At 37.2% G+C, this 22512-nt stretch overlaps 1 protein-coding gene across 1 annotated transcript in view; it reads right to left on the bottom strand.

Annotated features, from left to right (window-relative positions):
* The window catches only part of LOC137410583 (zinc finger ZZ-type and EF-hand domain-containing protein 1-like), a 57571-nt gene that overhangs the window by 24351 nt on the left and 10708 nt on the right, over window positions 1-22512 (bottom strand). Inside the window, exons 10-31 of the mRNA XM_068096029.1 lie at window positions 22044-22240; window positions 21875-21953; window positions 20526-20657; window positions 19838-19966; window positions 19463-19560; window positions 17776-17856; window positions 17401-17520; window positions 17120-17282; window positions 14967-15167; window positions 14719-14875; window positions 14546-14626; window positions 10414-10508; window positions 8974-9158; window positions 8250-8320; window positions 7850-7981; window positions 6009-6267; window positions 4243-4367; window positions 3660-3791; window positions 2447-2782; window positions 1813-2055; window positions 679-767; window positions 213-337 (exon numbers count right to left, since the gene is read on the bottom strand). Of these exons, the coding sequence (XP_067952130.1) occupies window positions 213-337; window positions 679-767; window positions 1813-2055; window positions 2447-2782; window positions 3660-3791; window positions 4243-4367; window positions 6009-6267; window positions 7850-7981; window positions 8250-8320; window positions 8974-9158; window positions 10414-10508; window positions 14546-14626; window positions 14719-14875; window positions 14967-15167; window positions 17120-17282; window positions 17401-17520; window positions 17776-17856; window positions 19463-19560; window positions 19838-19966; window positions 20526-20657; window positions 21875-21953; window positions 22044-22240 (3230 nt within the window). The remainder of the gene's footprint in view (window positions 1-212; window positions 338-678; window positions 768-1812; window positions 2056-2446; window positions 2783-3659; window positions 3792-4242; window positions 4368-6008; window positions 6268-7849; window positions 7982-8249; window positions 8321-8973; window positions 9159-10413; window positions 10509-14545; window positions 14627-14718; window positions 14876-14966; window positions 15168-17119; window positions 17283-17400; window positions 17521-17775; window positions 17857-19462; window positions 19561-19837; window positions 19967-20525; window positions 20658-21874; window positions 21954-22043; window positions 22241-22512) is intronic.

Below are 22512 nucleotides of genomic sequence, written 5' to 3' on the forward strand. Positions count from 1 at the left end.
AGTGGAAGACAAAAATTTTTTTAAACTAATGAAACAAGATAAGCTGAGTTAATTTAAAGCTTATTCTACAAGAGTATCTGAATCCTATCAGAATACATGTTCAGACCATAAAAAGGCTGGCAATCTCCAATGAATGCTCTATGAATATAACTCGACATCATAGGAAATAGAAAAGTTACAAATATCAGCGATGAAACGTAATGTTAACATACTATAGTCATTGAGGCTCTCACAAATATCACTTGTATGATAGACAAGCACTGAGAATGTGTGCAGCACAGCAGACGATATTTCATCCGTTCCAATCTTCTGGTAGTGCCGACATCTCGACTGTAGACTGCAAGCAAAACCAGAAAATATGCACAACAGTTAAAACAGTAATTATAAATACATGTAGTTCATTTTAAAAGGGAATTCCATCAATTTATGAATTATAATTGATATCAATCCAAAACTAGTAATATTAATTTTCAATTTTTTTTACAAAACTTTCTTCAAGACAACCTTAAAAACCAACAGATAATAACATACATCTATCTTCATACACATGTAGCAAATACTTGGCTACTAATAGCACAGTAGGTCTGGCTAAACAGCAGGAAAATCAGAGTTGTCTTCACATTGACAATCTAATGAAAGATATGTAAGAGTGACCCACAAACCAGCTAAACCACTTACTGCGTGAGCAGACTGCTGTAGGGTTCACTTGAGGGGTCATTCAATAGCTCTAGGAGATAACCTTTCACATTGTCAAAGCACCCATGCGTCTAAAATAACAAGCATTAGCCATTTTTGAAAAGAGTTGGTATGTGTGGGAACATTTTGAGCTAGTTACTTTCTTGACATGTTAATTCTATAGACCAAAAAGCCAATAATGAATGAGATTATGCATATAGACTTTCATTGCTAACATGCCATGCGTCAGTCAGCTGTCTAAGTCGGAGTGGTAGTAGTCTCAATAGACTTTTCCTGTTTCCTGCTAGGTTGACACGATCAGTTGGCTAATCCAGATTTTAAGAGCTTCGCTCTTACATTTTCTCTCAGATATAAAAGAACTGTACAAATGACTTCCTATAAATATCAACGCGTCTAACTTTTCTGCTTTCATTAGATCCATGCTACCAATAATATTAATCCAGCGAAAAAAAAAACAGAATAATTTTAACATTTGCTGTATTAATAAACCCTGTCATCTGCTAACACCTTATGTTTTCGTCAATAGAATAGCTACTGTTCATCTTTGTGAAGCTCTTGGAAGGTTTAATCAGCTATTCTAGATGCAAGGTTAATGAGACTGTCATATCATGGCAGACGCCGACTGACCCTCAAAGTGAACAAGCACCACGGATGCCAGTCAACCCTTGACTCCGCCTAACACAATCAAGAGATGGACCAACCAGAGGAAAGGCCACCAGGCGGCCTCATCCAAGGGCATAAAAGGAATCGCAGAAGCCTCATTCAGACACAACTGAGAAAGCGTTTGCACAAGACTGTTACAATGCTTTGTGTCATATTCTATGTAGTACTTTATTATTATGTTAACAAAATATTCATTTATATTATGTTAACAAAAATTCATTACAACTCGAAGTAGCTGGTTCTCTTATTGTGGAGAAGTAAAGGGTCCACAGGATCCTTTATAATATCATCTAGCTCAGGACTCCAACTCGTGAGCCCCCTAGAATCCTGATGATCACTCGGACAATTCGTGTTGCAAAATTTTACTGTTAATTCATTCGCTTTAGCACATTTGTATTCAAGCAAAAAACCTCACAATAACAGTTGCATAAAGCCATTCAAATGATAACTTACGAATCTGCCAGACAGAGACCGCTCCAGCTCGCCTGATGGCTGATATCCAGCACGAAAAAGAGTCTTCCAGAGATTGCTTTTAAGCATGGTCTGTTTGTTCTCTTCCTCCGCATTGCATGGCAAGCTTTCACTCACCTGCATTGAAATAGTCTGGCCACAGACCTGGCCTGTGAGCAGGGATAATGATAGGTGAAGGTCAAACAGAGGACTGATTGATGCGTCTGGAACTCCTTTTGCTTTCACCTGTAGATAAAAAGATCAATATATTCAAGTCTTTAAAAGCACTAAACGAGCTTATGATAGCTAAGATGGAATTAAAGACATTTTTAAATGTCTAGGAACTATCAGGCAAGAACAAAAGTGTCAAAATAAACAAATAGAAACTAAAATTTTCTCCATCTCAGATCATTTGATATTGCGTTAGCCTTTGTTCAGCAATACTTAGACATGTTTTGTTTCAATGTCTATAGAGTAGGTAGGATAGTGCATGTCTAGCTATGATACCTCAGCAGATGTTTTGCTGTTCAAAATATTTACAATAGCACTTCATAAATAATTCAAACAAGGAATGAAACCTGCGAAGGCTCCATTCATATAATTATATTAAAAGTTAAAACTTGAATTATTAACTTACAGTAAACTTGTAGCCCCACTCATTGTTGCTTTGGTCTGAGTGAAATGTGAATTGGAGTTTGCTTCCCTTCATTTCCACTTTCAGTGGCCACGCTTCCGTGCCTGTCTTCTGGTCATACTTATGCACAACACCAGAAAAGTTTGTGAATTCTAGATAGTCATATTTTCTCTCTGTGTGGCAACGTGGGTCAAATTCAAGAATAAATATTTTAGCACCAGGGCAGTAGAAAACTTTTGTGATGTTTTGATTGTTAGGATAGTTGTGAGGGGATTCCTCTGTCCATGTACTTAGCACTTCCATGCCAGCTTGAACCTTGTTCCAGTGATTGCTATCCAGCTGGCATAAAATACACACAACTTTTCAAGAAGTAAGGAGGAAAAAGCTGGTCAGTAACACAAGAAAAAAGTTGGAAGACAGCAAACCTAACCATATTCAACACCCAACAGTACTCAACACTCTACAGTAATCTACACTCTACAGTAATCAACAGTCTACAATACTTGACACTCTACAGTACTCAACACTCTACATTACACGACACTGCAGTACTCAACACTCTACAGTACTCAACACTCTACAGTACTCAACACTCTACAGTAATCAACACTACAGTAATCTACACTCTACAGTAATCAACAGTCTACAATACTCGACACTCTAAAGTACTCAAAACTCTACATTACTTGACACTGCAGTACTCAACACTCTACAGTACTCAACACTTTACAGTACTCAACACTTTACAGTACTCAACACTACAGTACTCAACACTCTACAGTAATCAACACTCCACAATACTCGACACTCTACAGTACTCAACCCTCGACAGTACTCAACAGTCTACAATACTTGACACTCTACACTACTCGACACTCTACAGTAATCAACACTCTACAGTAATCAACACTCCACAATACTCGACACTCTACAGTACTCAACATTCTACAGTAATACACAGTCCACAATACTTGACACTCTACACTACTCGACACTCTACAGTAATCGACACTCCACAATACTCCACACTACAGTACTCAACACTCTACAATACTCCACACTCTACAGTACTCAACACTCTACAATACTCCACACTCTACAGTACTTAACAAATCTGCAGTACTCAATATTCAGCGGAACCGCCTCAAGTTTAGACTGTACTATTAAAGTACTATTAAAAGATATCCCACAAAATTGACATTTAATAAAGACTTACAGACAGAAAAAATGTTGGAAGTCTGCTACGAAGAATCTTCATCCTCGCAACAAAGGGCCAGATTGCCTTAAGTATCTCAACGCCATGGGCAAGGAAATTGGCAGCCTTGCAGTATCCAGACAAAAACACCACCTGACCAACAAGAGTAAAAGCACGTTGTCGAACAACTGCAGCGGTACTAGGATCAAACTGGCTTAATATTAATGCATAAGTAAAAAGACTAGAACTTTTATAAAATTGTTTCTCATTTAGGCATCATGTGGACCTTACGACACGGTATAAATACAGTACGAAATGAGAGACAGATAAATAGCTAACTGATCAGATGAACTATTATTTTATAATGTATGGCTATGGGCTCTATGGTTAGTTGTAGTATAAACAAAACTCGATGCAACCATAAGAGCACGCAAGCAGCATTCGCTTAGGTCTTACAACAAAAATCTGAAAAGGAATTGGAACATTTCTGGGACACCAGATTATAACTGATAAGATGACATAAAGATCAACCTTGAACTATGATAATGCCAACACGAAGGTGACAGATATAAACTAATTGATGAAGACTGTATGCCTAACTTACCAGCTGTTGCAGAGTTGAATACACCAACTCTTCCTGGCCAGAGAAAACTGCAGCCAGCTGGGAGTCCGATAACTCTATGATTTGATCAGTAAAGTGAACAAAGCGTGCAATGCTTTTTGTTAGATCTGTAAAGACAAGCAAAGCTTTCAGCAACATCACAACTTGAAAAACCTTCTCACTACCTTCGTGGAAATGTGAGTGTTAAACAAAGATCGATGATAAATACAAGTGACCTATAGTATACACCTAAATGAGGTACAGTAAATGCCCACATGAGCTACAGTAGATATATGGATTTACTACTAAATATAGATGAGAGAGTTACTTTTTAACCCCATTTGGAGTACAGTATACGCCAGGAAAAGATAAAGTGTACTCATGCACCACTAATGTAGAAGCCTAAAAAATTACAGTATAAGCTTAGGTGAGTTACTGTATCTTCCTGAACAAAGTGAAACGTATACACACATGAGTTGTTACAACACCTAGATGATATGCACTATATACCTAAAGACACTAAAATGTGTAACTAGAGAGTTACAATATGGATTTGGTTATGGCATGTACTATTGAAGGATTTGCAACACACGCCTTAGACAACTGCGATGTATATGTACATTTCAAAAAAGATAAAGCACTTAACATCTATAATATATATGTACAGTTACAAGAGTGGCGGTAAACATGTAGACAGCTACAATATATATATATATGTACAGATAAGAGTTGCAGTATACATGTGGACAATATAGACAGATATAACACATATAATGTACAGTTAAGAATTGTGGTATACATGTGGACAATATAGACAGTTATAACACATATAATGTACAGTTAAGAATTGTGGTATACACACGTATGACTGATAGTTCTAATGACTCCTATAAACACCAGTTCAATTCGGAATGGCAATGTTGTTAAAAACGAAAGCTGACATGATATTGCAGTGATCCCCTAGGCTTTAATACAAATTAGATAACCAAAGTAAATTATAAAATTAATATACATTGATGTGTTGCAAGAAGTTATCCATCGTTTTTTTGACGTCATCACCCTGTTTGCACATGCGCTCGTCCACGAAAAAGCCGCCATCTTTGTAGAAAACGATCATCATTCTCTTGATTAATAGTATTTTTCATTGTTGTTTTGAGACTAAAATAAAAAATTTGCAAACAAAAGCATTGTTTGCAATAATTAATTGCAGAAGCTTCGTGTTTTTAATGATAAAAGTTGTCCATAAAGATGGCAGACAACGATAGAATGAAGTCACGAAAAAAACGAAGGATAGCTGTTGAATCCCCTGAGCTTATATAAGTCAAGAATAGAGAAAACTAGAGATGTTGAGAGCTTAGCTTATATAAGTCAAGCATAGAGAAAACTAGAGATGTTGAGAGCTTAGCTTATATAAGTCAAGCATAGAGAAAACTAGAGATGTTGAGAGCTTAGCTTATATAAGTCAAGCATAGAGAAAACTAGAGATGTTGAGAGCTTAGCTTATATAAGTCAAGCATAGGGAAAACTAGAGATGTTGAGAGCTTAGCTTATATAAGTCAAGCATAGAGAAAACTAGAGATGTTGAGAGCTTAGCTTATATAAGTCAAGCATAGAGAAAACTAGAGATGTTGAGAGCTTAGCTTATATAAGTCAAGCATAGAGAAAACTAGAGATGTTGAGAGCTTAGCTTATATAAGTCAAGCATAGAGAAAACTGGGGATGTTGAGAGAACTTGAATAAAATGACAAAACGTGATAAAAAGAACTAACATGACACGAGTAGAGATTTAGACTTTGCTATCAGCTGATCATTCCCGCTTTTCCTCATGGCATTTATCCAAGCGAGAAAGCTTGTCTGTAGACAGGAGAGGAGCTTGACGAGAACAGAGTGGGCAACTCCTGAGGAAATTGTAGAGAGACGAGAAGAGCTCTTTGCGGATGAGTCTGATTGGATGCTCAAGCTGAGAGTCTTTTGGAGGGTTACAGATATGAGAGTGTCTAACACGTCAAAGCTGCTTGTGTCTATTGCCTACAAAGTCCAACGCAAAGTGTGTGATAGTATCCTATCGAGGATACTATGTGAATGGCAAGGGTTTCTGAGTTTACTATTGAAGTTTACTAGAGTAGACAACAATAGAAAGTAAGTTCTACAGAAAGCCTCACTAAAGAACAACTGGTACTACTAAAATACAACCTGACCTATTGAGATACTGAGGAGGAAGCCGGCTGACCTCCAGGAATGCCAGCTGGCATATCGGACAGAACTGACTAAACATGATCCAGCCGGCTGGACAAGAATCAGCCCGCCCTAGCATAGAGGCCCGCCCTAGCCTCTATGCTAGGGCGGGCTGGACAAGAACCAGCCCGCCCTAGCATAGAGGGTCAAAGCAGGAAGTATACTAACGGCAGCTACACCTCTGTTCAGAGAGACAGTGGAAGAGATGAGAGCAAAGGAGCAACACAACTAAGAACCAGAGACGCGATCAATGCACCTACATGTATGATATATCGATAGCATCAGTCGTAAAGTTACACTTTGGATTTATAAATACAGCGTATTTACATAATTAAGCTTAAAACTTCTGGCGTTTTTGGTGTGGATAAGTGAAGAATTGCATGGATCCTTTACAATAGAGCCAAACCTACTTAGGTATACCTAATACGCAACCACTGCCAAAGTATACTCGGCAGCGGTCCATTAAAACCATGTTATTTGTTTGAGAGCTAATTAAAAATTAGGCTTGGCCAACAGAGGCAACAGATTTGAAGTAAAACATATGAAAGAATGAGTGATTGAGGATTGATAGAAATAAGGTTTCTATTTAAAGCTCAAGAGAAACCAATATGTGAACACCATAGATTTCATTTTTGTGCTAACCGATGGTTGAATCTCCAACCATCAGTTAGCACAAAAAAGAAATCTCCAACCATGGTAAAGACTCTATTAGAGAACAACAGACCAATGGATGAGAGACTTTTTATAAGCATTGAATGTACGGATAGACGATATTTAATAATCGTTTCTATTCCTTAGCCACTTAATACGCAAAACACTGTATAAACAAACGCTCATTTAGTACAGCACTGAGTCTTTCCATTAACATACATGTACATACATGAAAATTTATAGTGTAAAATTTATTCCATATTTTTAGTTAAGTTATAAATGAACAGCGAAGCTAAAATTTCATTTGCTTCACTTTTTATAAACTATTGCATAAAATGGAGTAAAAAGAGCCCGTTTCTGTCTAAACAATTTTTTAAGATCTTTGGGTAAAAGTATATTAAAGTTCACCAATAAGAATATATAAATATAACTTATATATTTATAATACTATATATTATAATATTATATACTATAAATATATTTAGATACTTAATGGTCCTGAACAGGTAAGAGCTAATTACAATAAATTGTTTAAAAAGATGTTAAAAATCAATCATATGGCTAACATACTCCAGCTATGACGAATGTCAATACTCATCAGGTGACTATGACTCCCATAAGCTCTACTAAAGTCAAGGCCAAAAAGGACTTATAAACTTTTAGTATATTTACACACTTAGCAGATGCTAGTGAGTGCAAAACTAACAGTTTAAACTATACATACATCGAGTGTATCTGCAGACTTGAGACATGTATTAGGGTGAGGAAGGTTAAGCAGTGCTGATGGCTCCACGTTGCTGAAGAATTGGCAGAGAGATTCAAAAACCAGACTAGTACTTGCCAGTTCATCAGCCCTCTGCAAGTCACACACAATATAAAAGGGTTAGCCTTATCTTAGCATCTTAGGTTAGACTTATCAGATGGTCTTGCTGACGTGCAAGAACATCTGTGAACTAATCATTGCAAGGTGTTGCTTCTCTATTGTTTCTACGGCGTCCCATTCTGGTGATCCTAACCAGTTCAGCCATTCCATGATATCTTATTTTATATACATTTTTAGCAGGGTGACCAGGTATTTTTTACTAACAACCTGCTAAAGATAATACAGTTGAGATGCAGCTTACGTTAATGTCATTGAGCATCCGTAGGAGTTGTTCTCTCCGCATTTGATCATTGGGAAAGAAAGCCTTGGCGCCTGCAATTGTTTAACCACAAGTAAAGGAAGCAACTTATGTCTTTGTACTAGCAAAACCTCTAAAGTAACAGAAATAAAGGCTACAAAACAACATGGTCCAAAGCCTTGTTCAATTTGAAAACAACTTTTTGTTCGTTAAAACCAGAGCAGATCGATAGCAGTTCATTGTTTCTCATGCAGAACGAGCTCGACTTTACTGAGCAAGCAGACATAAATACTTTTTTAGTATTTATTGTAAAAAAATTATTACAGAAATTTCTAATGATTGTCATGCTTCACAATGGTGAAATCATCGAGCACTATAATACAGACTACACGGTGAACTTCACTGTGTTATGGGATTACGAAAACAAGCTAATAACCAATAAGAATGATCATAGTTGCGTGAGTAATATAAATGGGCAGTGTAGGCTGGTTGCTGTGCTCTCTGCAAAGTAACATGGCCGTCCCAAAATTTAACCAAGAGCTAATAGGCGGTCATTGGCTAGCATACGGACCGCTGAAAAACATACAATGGTCTGGTTTGACTATTTTTTAGAAATCTAATCCAAAACAAAAAAAAACAATTTTTACATGTCCTTCAAAAATGAGGTCATTTAGCATAGAAACTAACAATCATTTAAATGAAGGAGAGGTTATGAACATCAACCGACCATCAACGATGACTGCCCGGGCAATGGCCACAACAGAATGGTCAAAGTTATTAGGAGAGTTGATGAAAGAACTGAAGGTATCAAAGAGCAAACTGCTGTCACTTTCGTTCTTGCCAGGGGCCCAATTGAGAAATATACAGTGGCAGAGGCGCAGCACCCTCCTTATTGTCATGGGTTCGGCCAACCTATAGCACACAGGTGTAGACAGCAAAGTATAACGAAGGCCCTTGAAAACAGGGTGACGCATATCTGTCAAATGAAAAGCTGCGCAAACCAGGTAGAGACACTTTTCTGTCTACAATAGACATGTCCATATAGGATAGACATACACAGGATACAGGTCAGTCTACAATAGACATGTCCATATAGGATAGACATACACAGGATACAGGTCAGTCTATAATATACATGTCCATATAGGATAGACATAGACAGGATACAGGTCAGTCTATAATAGACACATGTCCATATAGGATAGACATATACAGGATACAGGTCAGTCTACAATAGACACATGTCCATATAGGATAGACATACACAGGATACAGGTCAGTCTACAATAGACACATGTTCATATAGGATAGACATACACAGGATATAGGTCAGTCTACAATAGACACATGTCCATATAGGATAGACATATACAGGATACAGGTCAGTCTAAATAGAGAACATAATTATAAGACCAATAAAAGCAGAGAGTGGCCAGGCAAAGACACTTGCCAACCGTTTGCATTGCAGAGTAAACTCTAACCTCAAGAAAACAACTGCGATGGAAATGTACTAACAGTATGTTTCAGTACTTGCTCCATGATTTACTGAATCCTAATTTCCTAAATATGGCAAACATTTGTTTATGAGACACAAAATAGCTTAGCAGTGGTGATAGTAGTATGCTAACACCACTTCTGAGAAGTTTGGTGTCTCTGAACTAGACAAACGTCGAACATTCGATGTTAAAAAATTATAAACTATGTCATGTGTATACAATGATGATATAAATGTATTCTTATACAATTATGTCAAGTTCCAAGTTGTTCTTGTTTTATGACAGTATCACAATCACTCCAGTAAGTATGGTGTACAACCTTTCTTAGATGTGGCTAGACTTGTAATACAAAATAGTACGCTCATGTAACAATGGGCATGATAACGCATTAAATTAACTTTCATATGACACCTTAAAATATTGTATATCTATCGTCTATGATCTACTCTGCATATACCTTAGCCATCATTTTAGTACGAAAACAAATTTAAATTGATTCTCTCCACTGATGTCTTCAGCAATTACACTTCTCATTTTAATTAAATTCTTGACCTAATGAATTATGACCCCGCTCTAAGATAGCACTTGATGACAAATGATATTCATACTATTAAGACACTAAACAATTATTATAAGCCAATGTGTAGAAAGCATTCGTGTGGTGAGCTTACCTTAGCGCTCTCTCAAACAGACCAGTTACGAGGGATACAGTAAGCCGAGAGAAATCTACCGGTGCCATCTTGGAAACCATGTTTGGCCTGTTTTCCTGGATAAACAGTGTGAAAATACTCAAGTAGATGCAATAATCGATTGCAATTCGATAACCGTCACTATGGATTAACTTTATTGATGTTATGCTTATTGACAGATCAATTGACAACACTTTCTGCAGTTGCGCAGTTTCAATCTACGATTAATTAAATTTACAATTGCCTTGTCTGCTGCCAAACATGCGCCCTCTTACAGAAACATGCACCCTCTCACAGAAACACGCACCCTCTCACAGAAACACACACCCTCTTACGGAAACAAGCACACTCTCACAGAAACACGCACCCTCTCACAGAAACACGCACCCTCTCACAGAAACACGCACTCCCTTACAGAAATACGCACCCTCTCACAGAAACACGCACCCCCTTACAGAAGCACGCATTCCCTTACAGAAACATGCACCCTCTCACCGAAACACACACCCCCTTACGGAAACAAGCACTCCCTTACAGAAACACGCACCCTCTCACAGAAACAAGCACTCCCTTACAGAAATACGCACCCTCTCACCGAAACACGCACCCCCTTACAGAAATTTATTTAATATTTAGAGTTCGGAATACAATATTGTTAACCATTTCTTAGGCCACGTTTGGCTTGGAACTAGTAAAATCTTAATTTACAGAATTGTCAAGCCAGCTTACACCGCTTAATAGTAAACAGTTTCACAGGAAGCTAAACAGTAGTCCTTGTCATTGTGACTTGACGCTAAGACAAGCATTTGTCTCCACATGATCTATTTGCATTTCATCCAAGGACAGCCATGTTCAGCCTTTGCTTGTGTAACTGAGTTCAGAATGCAGACTTGTCTCCTCCTGTGATATTATTTTTAAATCTTCTACAAAGTTTGTTGAAGATCTTTCTATGGATTTATTGTAACTGAGGAGACAATTCTGGTAACAAAGTTAAACCTCTACAAACAAATTTAGTTTATTTGAGGACCTGCTTCATATGTCAAAGCCGCAGTAAGTTGGGGTAAATATTCCCATGAGAATACAATGTATTTCATTCAATTTGTTCAACACCCCCAAACCTATGAAGCACTGTAGATAATTAAACAAAGCAGTAAAACTGAACAATTATAACAACACAAAGAACAATTAAAATAATTAAGTTAATAAAACTGATAAAATCAAAGGTTTCTATCCTCACTTCCCATGAGGGATGTGTGAACAAGAGTGTAGACTAGAAGGTAGTGATGGAGATAATTTATGCAGCATAACTTAATCCAACTTACACAAAACCCATTTTAAACTAAATTGACATAAATATTTGTTGTTCATATATTATTACATTTTCTTCCAATTTTCATCTTCCATTACTATATTTTCACTTACAAAATGCTAATGCTTTGAAAAACATGTAGAAAAGCTCATATGTTATGTTAATCAACAAGAGAGGTTAGAATGTAGTCTCAGCTGACTTGAAGGTAAATGAGTCAACCGACAACAAGACAAATGTGCAGTTTATGAAATCGATCAGAAAAGTGCAACACATCACTGAACATGCACTGAGGAAGTCAATAAGCAAATCAATTGTTAGCCATTGCTCACTTATATTTAGAAGCGCTAATCAAAGACCATAGACTAACAACAGCTGGTAGCTTGAATATACAAAAAATGGAATACTGTAAAACCTCTAATTGAACGCCATGGCACTCCATTTTTCAACCCTTCCTCTATTATAGTGGCGGTCAATTGGAAGCGGCGTTCAAATAGAGGCTGATGTTGTAGTTTTCAAATGGCTCGTCAGAATTTTGGGAAAATAAATTTAGTTCTTTTGTGGGCGAAGTGAATGTCGCCTATATTTTGCACTCTCTTTCTGGTGTAGCGATATTAAACCTTTAGGATGCAAAATATCTGCTAACTTACCTCCAACTTGTCAAAGATATCTTAATAAATATACATTAGAAAACCGAGAAATATCTCTACCAGACGATCGATATCTATTACTTGCAATTAACCTGCGATGATATCATAGCCTGTGTCTTGCTTTGCAATTTGTTGGAGCTTTGAATTTTTATTTCATTCTAAATTTGAAAACATATTTTTATTTTATATCTCTATTTACTAATTGCATAAAAGCTCATTAAATTCATTGATATGTTTGCTACAGTTTGCAGTCAAAACTACCTTTTTATGCGCAATAGAAGAGAAGTTACGAGCGTCGATCAATTGTAAGATCAGATTACCGTAATGATACTATCAAATAATATGCTATAAATCTGCAAATTTATATGTTATATAATAATAATCTATCAAATGCTACAAACATATATTTATGAACAAGTGACACAAACAAACCATACCTATACTACATTCAGAAACAAAAATTAACCTTTTTAAAACAAAAAATATTTGCATCTTTTGCTCGGATAGCCGAGTTCTGATTGTTACTTTCGATGGATCGAACATTTTCTAGTTGTCTAATACCTTTCATAATGTCTTCTGACCTCAACTCTTTTTCTGCACTGCTGAACCTAAGATATTGACTACCATATTAGCTAGAGTTGCCCCGATTTTGGTATCGGAATCAGTATCGGTGCCGATATGAGTGTCAAGTATCTGAATCGGTATCGGCCGATCTTTTCTTAAAAAATCTGAACCTGCCGATACTTTTTACAGATCAACCATTTAGCAGAAAACTGTATTTTAACCTGCTATACTAATAAAAATTCATCAACTGTAAGGTTCTTACTTTTACTTAATGAATTTCAGGCCTGCCACACAATTTATTTCATGTCTATAGCCTGATCAACACAGCGAAGGAAACTTTTTGCCAGAACGTTAACAAAAAGTGTGGTATTTCCCAATTACAGCGATAGGTTTTATTGCAAGCAATCACGAACAAGATTACAAAAATGGGAAACAAGAACACAGTGTAATATTTCTATTTACTAGCATTACGAAAGTAATTTAAACAGTCGACGCATAAAGTTATCTATCATTCTCTTGATCCTGACGATACAATGAATCGTCTGTATTGTACAAAAAACGGTAACCCCAGTGGCGTATCGGTATGTAGCCTGTCCTCCAACATCTGTTGCAAGGGAATCCCCCTTCAGGACGTTTGGCTACATTGATAATGATGGAAGAAAAAAGACGTCTTACTGAGATAATTGAATCACTAACGGTTTTTAAAGGAAACATTGATTTGCTATAAACTTGTACAGGCACAGCAGTTCATCTAACAATAGAAGAGGGACTTCGTTATCACAGATAGAACTGTACCACTAACAGTAATTACCTTTATTTACAAATTACAAGAAACATGGACTGTTTTGTTACTACATGCACGGTATGTCAGTATGTGAATATGTATATATTTTTTTCCATAAATGCAAACAAATAAATACAATAATATTCATGTTTTCTTTGCATTATGTTTGTATTTGCATAATAAAATGAGCTACTATTTATGCAACACAAAAGATCTGAATCGGTATCTGAATCGGATTATTTTTCAATTAGGATCGGTATATCGGATCGGTATCTGAATCGGCTGGTGAATTTAGAATCGGGGCATCTCTAATATTAGCGTCCAAACAATTTGCCACACGTTGCATTTAACACAAATGCAATGCGTAAAAGTTTTGCTTGCTAAACGTGACCTTTGACCTAAAACTAGTCGTTCCGCTACCATCATTAGTGTAAACCGTTTTTCATATTCATGTATTTCGAAGTATCAAGATCATGTTAAATAAGGAACTGCTATTAGCCTGTGACAGTTATTAATTATTTCTATGAGGTGACTTTCAAAGTTTTAACGAGAAAAAAGCAAAAAGCTTTGGAGTTGGACAATGAACGATTCATTATTAATACGATTTTGTAGACACTCCTGCTGATCAGTTGATATTATGGGTTCATAAGGATCAAAAATTGGCAAAGTAGCGATCAAATAGAAGGTGGCGCTCTATTTTTCAACCCTTCTCTAATAGTGGCAGTCAAATTAGAGGTTTTACGGTAACTCGAATTTTTAATTGCCATGCCGAACACAGTCAATGAGGACAGACAGTGCTGTACTGCTTACCAGACTCCGTGTGATCGCTATGAGGAAGGACAGTATAGAATCAGCGAACTCTGCGGAGGTCATCTGGCCAGGTTGGCAGACCTTTACAATCTATAAAAAAAGACAACTTTCTAAAGCACCCAAAATAGAGATACCAGTCAGCCATTTATTATACAAGAAGACTGAAGACTGACCTCAGCCGAACAATCGGACATGTCAGCATAGCCAAAGAAATTCACTCCAATCAGCCCGATGTTCTCAGATTCAGCTGACCTCGGTTGTAGAAACTTGATTACGATTATTCTTCCAACAAGCTTGTTCTTCCATGAAATGGTTACATCATACTCGTCCCTACGCACAGCCACAAAAGTGCTTTTAACCAAATTACATCATATGCAAACTTGGATGCATCTTCATTTGCATAAGGGGTATTGATACACACCATTCATTAGGGTCTTCGGGCGTGTTGAAATATGTGAGAATATGATCAGTATTCACACCACTACTCTTATGCTCTTCGTAATCGGCAGCTGTCCAGCCATCATACTTTTCCAGCCGTTTGTAGAGAGCTTTTTGCTCATCAACTGTCAGTAGTTGCTTGCTCTTGCTGGTAGGAATTGTCCCAGTCTTCTCCTCAATCGGCCTTCATATAACACATTAGATGCATCAATTTTATAGAGTAATAGCATCTATCCATCTATTTGCCACAATCAGTGGACCAAAGGCCAGGACACCCTAGTGTTATTGTTTAGCTGTGAATGCAGCAGTAGGAGTTGTGTTCATCACACATCAAATGGCCCTCGCGCACAATGAGCATTCAACACGTCATCCTTTACAAGTGTGATGTGGCAACCGTCAATAAAGAAAAAATATTTTCAAGCAACCATGTAGCCTGATATTCAAGTGTGACTTGACGATTTTACAAACTATATGGTATCACTGTTTTATATCTTGAGTTATGTCCAAACCAATTAGATTCTCGGTCTGCCCTCGACGATAGTGCGTTCACATGTTGCCGATTACACACTTTTACTTTTATCTATGCAATACTTAATGTGGGGATCTACAGTGAAAATAAAAAAATTAGATGTTTTTATATTTCTTATTAGTATAGCTAAAAGTATTGCAAGTACCATTTTTGTAATATTCAGACATGTTTTGATAACATACAAATGTTCGAGTAACATTAAGCTTCACTGACTTTCAAGCAGTGGGAATGACACTAGATTATCGTTCATATTCGCAATGCTTACCCAAAATATAAGGGGCAATAGCGATGAACTCACAAGTATATCAGTACTTAGATTAGTTTCCATGCCCGATATTAGGCTATTTTGAACAGCTCTACAAAAAACTTCGAACAAAAAAAAACAGTGATAGACGGTAATGTGTGTTGCCCATAAGGCAAAAGGCTTTTTTAGTTAACCAGTAAATAAGACTAAAAATATGGCCAAATATTGTGCAATTTTTAGCCAACTATTGAAGTGACAGCCAAACAAGTCAGTAGCATCAAGCATTCAGCTCAAAAATGATAACAGCGCAGTTAAGATTTCATGGCATCACTTTGATGATAAACAACTCTGGCAGCAGCATTCACAGATGATCAACAGAGGTAGCGTGCTTGAGCCTTAGAACAGGTTAGAACAAGAATAAAACTGTAAGACGTAAACTTATTGATAGTTACATGTATGTTGAAGTATTAAAGGTTGACTTGCAACAAAATTCACATTACAGTTATTTGGTATCAAAAGATTCACCATGTCTTACTCTGCTGTGTTGTAGGGGTGAAATATGTGGAAATGTGATTACAAGTTCTTAAAAGCTCAAAAACAAATAGTTAATCGCCGCCATCACGAAAACGCCATAGGCTGGAATCAATTTATTTCTTTGACGTACTCAAACAGTTTGGTTATTGTTTTGGCACGTGATGTTATCACATGAATTGAAAGGCTAATAAAAGGCTCAATATAAAACTTCTTGTAGCACTAGTTTATCACAAACACTTCGGGTTTTACCAAAAAGCCATTTTGGAAAGAGATTCTAATCTACGACGTTTTCGTGATGGTTGCAATTAACTGTTCATTTTTGAGCTTTTAGGAGCTTGTAATCACATTTCCACCTATTTTGCAACTACAAAAAAGCAGAGTAAGACATGGTGAATCTTTTGATACCAAATAACTGTAATGTGAATTTTGTTGCAAGTCAACCTTTAATAATAACCAGTGACTGAACGTTATGCATATGTGACTACAATTGAATATACTACAATCCCTGTGTTTTCATACTTCAAATGGGTTTGGAGTTGCTTCCACTCCAAATCATAGAATCAGTGAAATCCAAATAAATTCGGCGCCACATCGCTTCGCTAAATTTGTGCAAAGGCATTCGCTGTGAGAAAGTGAGTCTACTTTAACAAATTTCGTTTTGAGCGATACATCAACCATCTTGGAAAGATCCATACAACTCCGAATTGTTGAAATGGTAGGGTGGTAACTCCAGATCCATTCGAAGCGCAGAAACACAGTGAATGAGACTCAACTTGTAACTAACACTAGCAAATATATTTCCCAATACTAACAAGCACTCAAAAACCACCTTTTCAAAGAAATGACTTCTGATGCCGGAAGTAGAAAGACGATGCCACATTTAACTCCCTTGCCACCCTTATCAGGCCGCACCTTGATACGCGTTATCTGCACAGAGTCACTCGCCTCTAATATCAGCGTGAACTTTGTCCTACCCTTCTTTGTTGTGTAAGCTGCAAGGAAGTAGAGACAATGACGAGCATTCGACCCAAAAGGAGGAGCACTCTAAAAAAGATTAGCCTTGATTAGAATACAGCACCACACAACATGACTAGCCAGTAACTGACTAACCAGTCTCGGAGGAGTCAGTCTGGTCATGCAGGATAAGATCTTTAGGGTGAATGCAGCTAGCACTCTCCGACTGTTTCTCACCCCCGTCACAATCGATATAAGTGAATGGAAGCTGCCTCTCTAAACACAGCAACATCAGTTATATCACTGTACAGTACTACATGAAAGGGCAGATAAGAAGGAACAGACTGAAAAATAATATAAATGAAAAACGACGATTCATGGTGAGTAGAGGCAGTGGAAACATATTAATAATCAAACTCCCCCTAAAAGCCCAGCTGTCTTTTGTGAGTGAGAGTCGTCTGCGCCATACATGTATATATGCTCTCAGACAGACCCTGAAAACGGGTTCACGCAAGCTTCGGACTGACTCACCTCCTTTTCTCCAGTACTTATCCTGTACTGTTTGCATAGAACTAAGCAGTGTGCCAGTGTCGATTGTCTTCTCTGGATTGTCTACAGGTACATATATGTCTACAGGTACATATATGTCTACAGGTACATATATGTCTACAGGTACATATATGTCTACAGGTACATATATGCAAAGCGTTGATTCATTCTAAATTCAATGAAACATGCATGATGATATATACTAGATGTACATACTACATACATACGCCACTTCTATTTGACCGCCACTTTGACATGCTTTGATTTTTACAAACCTATAATAGAAAGTGATTAATAAAAAAGTGTCCACAAAATGGTACTAAAAATGACTCGGTTGCATCAATAACGATTAATTCTTTCATTGTTGCTGTTCGTATCGAAGTCCGTTTTTCAACTCCAAAGCTTACGGTTTTTTCTTCAAAACTTTAAATGCAATGCCATGGAAATAGTTAATGATTGTATCAGGCTAATAGTAGTTCTTTGTTTAGCGCAGTCTTGATACTTTGACATATGTGAAAAACAGCTTACAATCACAATGGAATCTATATTACTATGTTCAATCTATAATAGCTTGTGCTAAGCCTACATGCGTTTAACAGTTTATCATTATTTTCGCGAATTTTTTTTCAAATACCATAGTGTAAAAGTTTGGCAATGCTAAAAAAAAATTGTTTGGACGCCAATATCGACTAGTTCAGCAGTGCAGAAGAACAGTTGAGGTCGGCAGACACTGCAAAAATGTTAATTTTTGTTTCTGCATGTATTACAATAATGTTTTGTTTATGTGACGTGTTCTGGAATATGTTTGCAGCATTTGATAAATTATTATTATAAACTATTAATTTGCGGGCTTATATAGCATATTCTTTGATAAGCTCGGCTTACAATGAACTGACGCTCATAACTCCTCTTCTATTGCGCATAAAAGCCAGTTTTGTTGCAAACTGTGGCAAACATATCAATGAGTGCAATGAGCTTTTATGCAACTTTGTTAAATATAGTTATAAAACAAAAATATGCCTTCAAATCTAGAATAAAATAAAAAAATTGACAGCTCCAACAAATTACAATGCAGGCTATAAGATCACCATAGGTTAATTGCAAGCAATAGATATCAACTGATGGAAATAATTATTTCTCAGCTTATCAATTCATATTTACTTAGAGATCTCGAAAAGCTGGTGGTAATTTAGCAGAGTTATCGCATCCAAAAGGGTTAATGTCACTCCCCTCAAAGGTGAGTGCAAAATATAAGCAACATTCGCTTCGCCTGTAAAAGGGTTAAATTTAGCTTCCAAGAATTCTGACGAGCTATTGGACAAATATACCATCCTCCATTTGAACGTCACCTCTAATAAAATGCCACTACAGAGGAAGAGTTGAAAAATAGAGTTGAAAAATACATAGCGTTGACTAGACACTACCCAGTACTGAGACCACATGACTAGACACTACTCAGTACTGAGATCACATGACTAGATACTACCCAGTACTGAGACCACATGACTAGACACTACCCAGTACTGAGACCACATGACTAGACACAACCCAGTACTGAGATCACATGACTAGATACTACCCAGTACTGAGACCACATGACTAGACACTACCCAGTACTGAGACCACACGACTAGACATTACCAAGTAATGAGAATGAAGATGAGCTCACCTAGAAGATGGGAGATGGCAGAGATGAGCATAGAGAGATCACAGCTTGCCAGCCCATACATAACTTTACACAGTATTCCTTCATCAGCATCCGCAGAGCTGCCACTTAAACACATATAGATAGAAATCACAAAAGCTAGACAAATCTGTGGCAGCAGTTAGTAATTGTTGGATACTTTCCAAGTATTGCCCATAAATCATAAATACAAAAAAAAAGAAAAACAAACTGCAGTCATGTGACCTAAATTAACTGAAAACGTGTGACAACGCTGATCCACTATAAACCAATCACTGTTCAGCAAGAATGTTGAAGAGAAAGGAACTCTCAGTTACTAATCAATTGCATCAGATGTTTGAACACAGAACAACAAAAAACTTTAATTCAGACCTGGTAACCTGTTCCAAAAATTGCTCTATTTCCAAGAGAATTGGCTGAGTGAGAAACTTGGGTTTATCAGAGGAGCCGTGAGAAAGAGACATAGGCGGGATGTAGCGGAAGGCATCCCTGCAATCGTAACAGATGTTCAACATAGAGCAATAAATGCAACAATTCACTGTGAACATCGAAGTTGCATCATTCGCTGTGAACAAGTAAAGACATCAAAGTTGCTACAGATTTTCAAGACTGGTACACGCTATATCGCAGTATGTTGGAGTTGTCTTCTCGGTGATGATTCATAGACTACCGGGTATGTGCACTGTAGACCGATGGCACCACCGAGGTACGCAGACATGTCGGGAAATATTGAGGCTGTCAAACTTTTTCGATATTCAGCGATGGTGATTGGCTGTTGCAGATAGCTTCATCTATATTTCCCTTTGTGATAGTTGCTGCGGGACTAGTATTTAATAATTGTATAATGAGAATGCTATATTAGAATTTACCCACTGATATAAACTACATATATATGACCATCACCGATGTAGTGTGAGATTACTACCAATATACTGTGATACAGTGTGTACTAGCCTTCAGGTACATATGCTGTCTATCGGCACTCTGTATGATCCAACAAAGTAGATAATATAAACTGATAAGTTATAGGACTATATGAATAACATACTTGGCCTGCTGAATGATAAGCTGCCTATAAGATGGCAGGGACTGAGCGGAGTGCAATGCAGTAGATGTGATGAGCTGGAAGAACCACTTAATGCTCGCGTCCCGCACAGACATCTCCGCCTCTTTCACCACTCTAAATAAGAACAAGACAGTAACCTTTGAAGCGCTTGTCATCAGCTTGTTCATTTAAAATAACATATTTGATGAGGGAAGGAAATCTAACTGGCATATTAGATACAAGATCATCACTCCCCATGAAGGATTCGAAAGGTGATACCGTCATGACTAAAACAAAATACTGCGGACGGACGAGCCGTGGCAACCAAAGTTAAAAAGCTTAAAATCCAAGAAGCTCACATACGGTAAGTTCAAGAATACACAACTGAGCCTCAAGTTTGGTTAGATAAAATGTAATTATCAAATGCAATTCCGCTATATTTTTCCACTACCAGTTAAGTTAATTCACATTGTACGTGCGATAAAAATAAGAACCTGCAAAATTAGAACAAGAAATTCCAGAAATTATATCTTCATCTGAGATGGCAACAGTTTTCGACAAGTTTGTTTGGATGATTTATTTTCAATGAAAGCAGCCCTGTTCCTATTTCTTTACTTTTCACTGTTTATTAGCTGAGAATCCACTTTAGTTGGTTTTGTGTGACAAGCCACTGTAAAATTCTGATGTGTTGAAATATGCGCTCTTTAACAATGTCACTTAAGCCAGTCATAACGCCACTTGAAACAAATTTGTCAAGGAACACTTTTAAAGGACTGTTATAAATAAGGATAAATCAGCCAACTAGACACCGTCAGACCTTCCAACCGTGGATATATCAGTAAAACATTTCAAATTCACACAGAATTGCACGTGATTGATCTACTCAAACTTTGTAGAAAGCACATATCTGAAAGCAGGTTTATAAATAGCCTCATCCATAGCCATCCAATAAGACCTTTAGGAGTAGCACAACCTTTACAATAGTAAAATTAAAAATAGTAAACAGTCATGGAAACAACTTCAAGTTTCAATCACAAAGCACCATTCCAACCTGTCCCCGACGTTATACTTGTCATGTTACCGCTTAAACACCACAAACCTTTTGCAATGGAAAATATAGAAAATCTTGACCCATTAGAAGACATTTTTATGAAGTTCACAATTTTGGTTAGGATTAGTTTGTAGAAGCAAAGGCTTTTTCCATTGTTGTCTTTTAGACATGCATCAGCTTCCATGGTAGCGCATCTGTCAGCCAGATGTGAATTGACACTGAAACACCTTCACCCGTGAACTAACAACAAAAAAGGTTTCCTTCTATAAATTCTCACCATATCATATAAAAAACCACCTACCTCAAGCCTGTGATCTTTACTAGTCGTATCCGTGTATCACATCCATCGCTATGGCAACGTCTAATGTTCACTTGTACAACTGAAGAAGACAATAACAAAATGAGCATGGCTGCATTTGACAATATATTCTTTCTCTATAGTCATAGATCAATGGGAAGAGTACACTCACTCGGATAGTAAACTTTGAGGTTCTCCACGACAAGAAAAGGACCTGTCATACTCGCTGGAACTTTATGTTCTTTGATTTCTTTAAGGGAAGACTTGCGACCAACAGATACAACGAGCTCCTGCGGCTGGTAACTCTGGTCAGATGAATTAACATATATGTGCAGCTGCTTGACAACCACATTCTTTTTCATGTTGAACCTGCGTAGAGTTGAACAACAGCTAACATTATATATCATAGACATTAGTTAGTTAAATGATGTGTTGAAACAGAGCAGACCTGAACAACAGCTAACATTAGATACTATGACATTAGTTCAATGATGGCTAGAGTACCCAGAAACTGCAAGCGCCCAATGTTCTACTGTATAGCTCAGCTAGATCGGCCAGCATTTCAACAACCTAAGCTGCAATTGCTCTGCATACAGTAATACTTCAACTTACGAGTGCTCCAACTTACGAGAAACTTGATA

This window comes from Watersipora subatra, chromosome 1, assembly GCF_963576615.1.
Source record: "Watersipora subatra chromosome 1, tzWatSuba1.1, whole genome shotgun sequence".
Lineage (NCBI taxonomy): Eukaryota > Metazoa > Bryozoa > Gymnolaemata > Cheilostomatida > Watersiporidae > Watersipora > Watersipora subatra.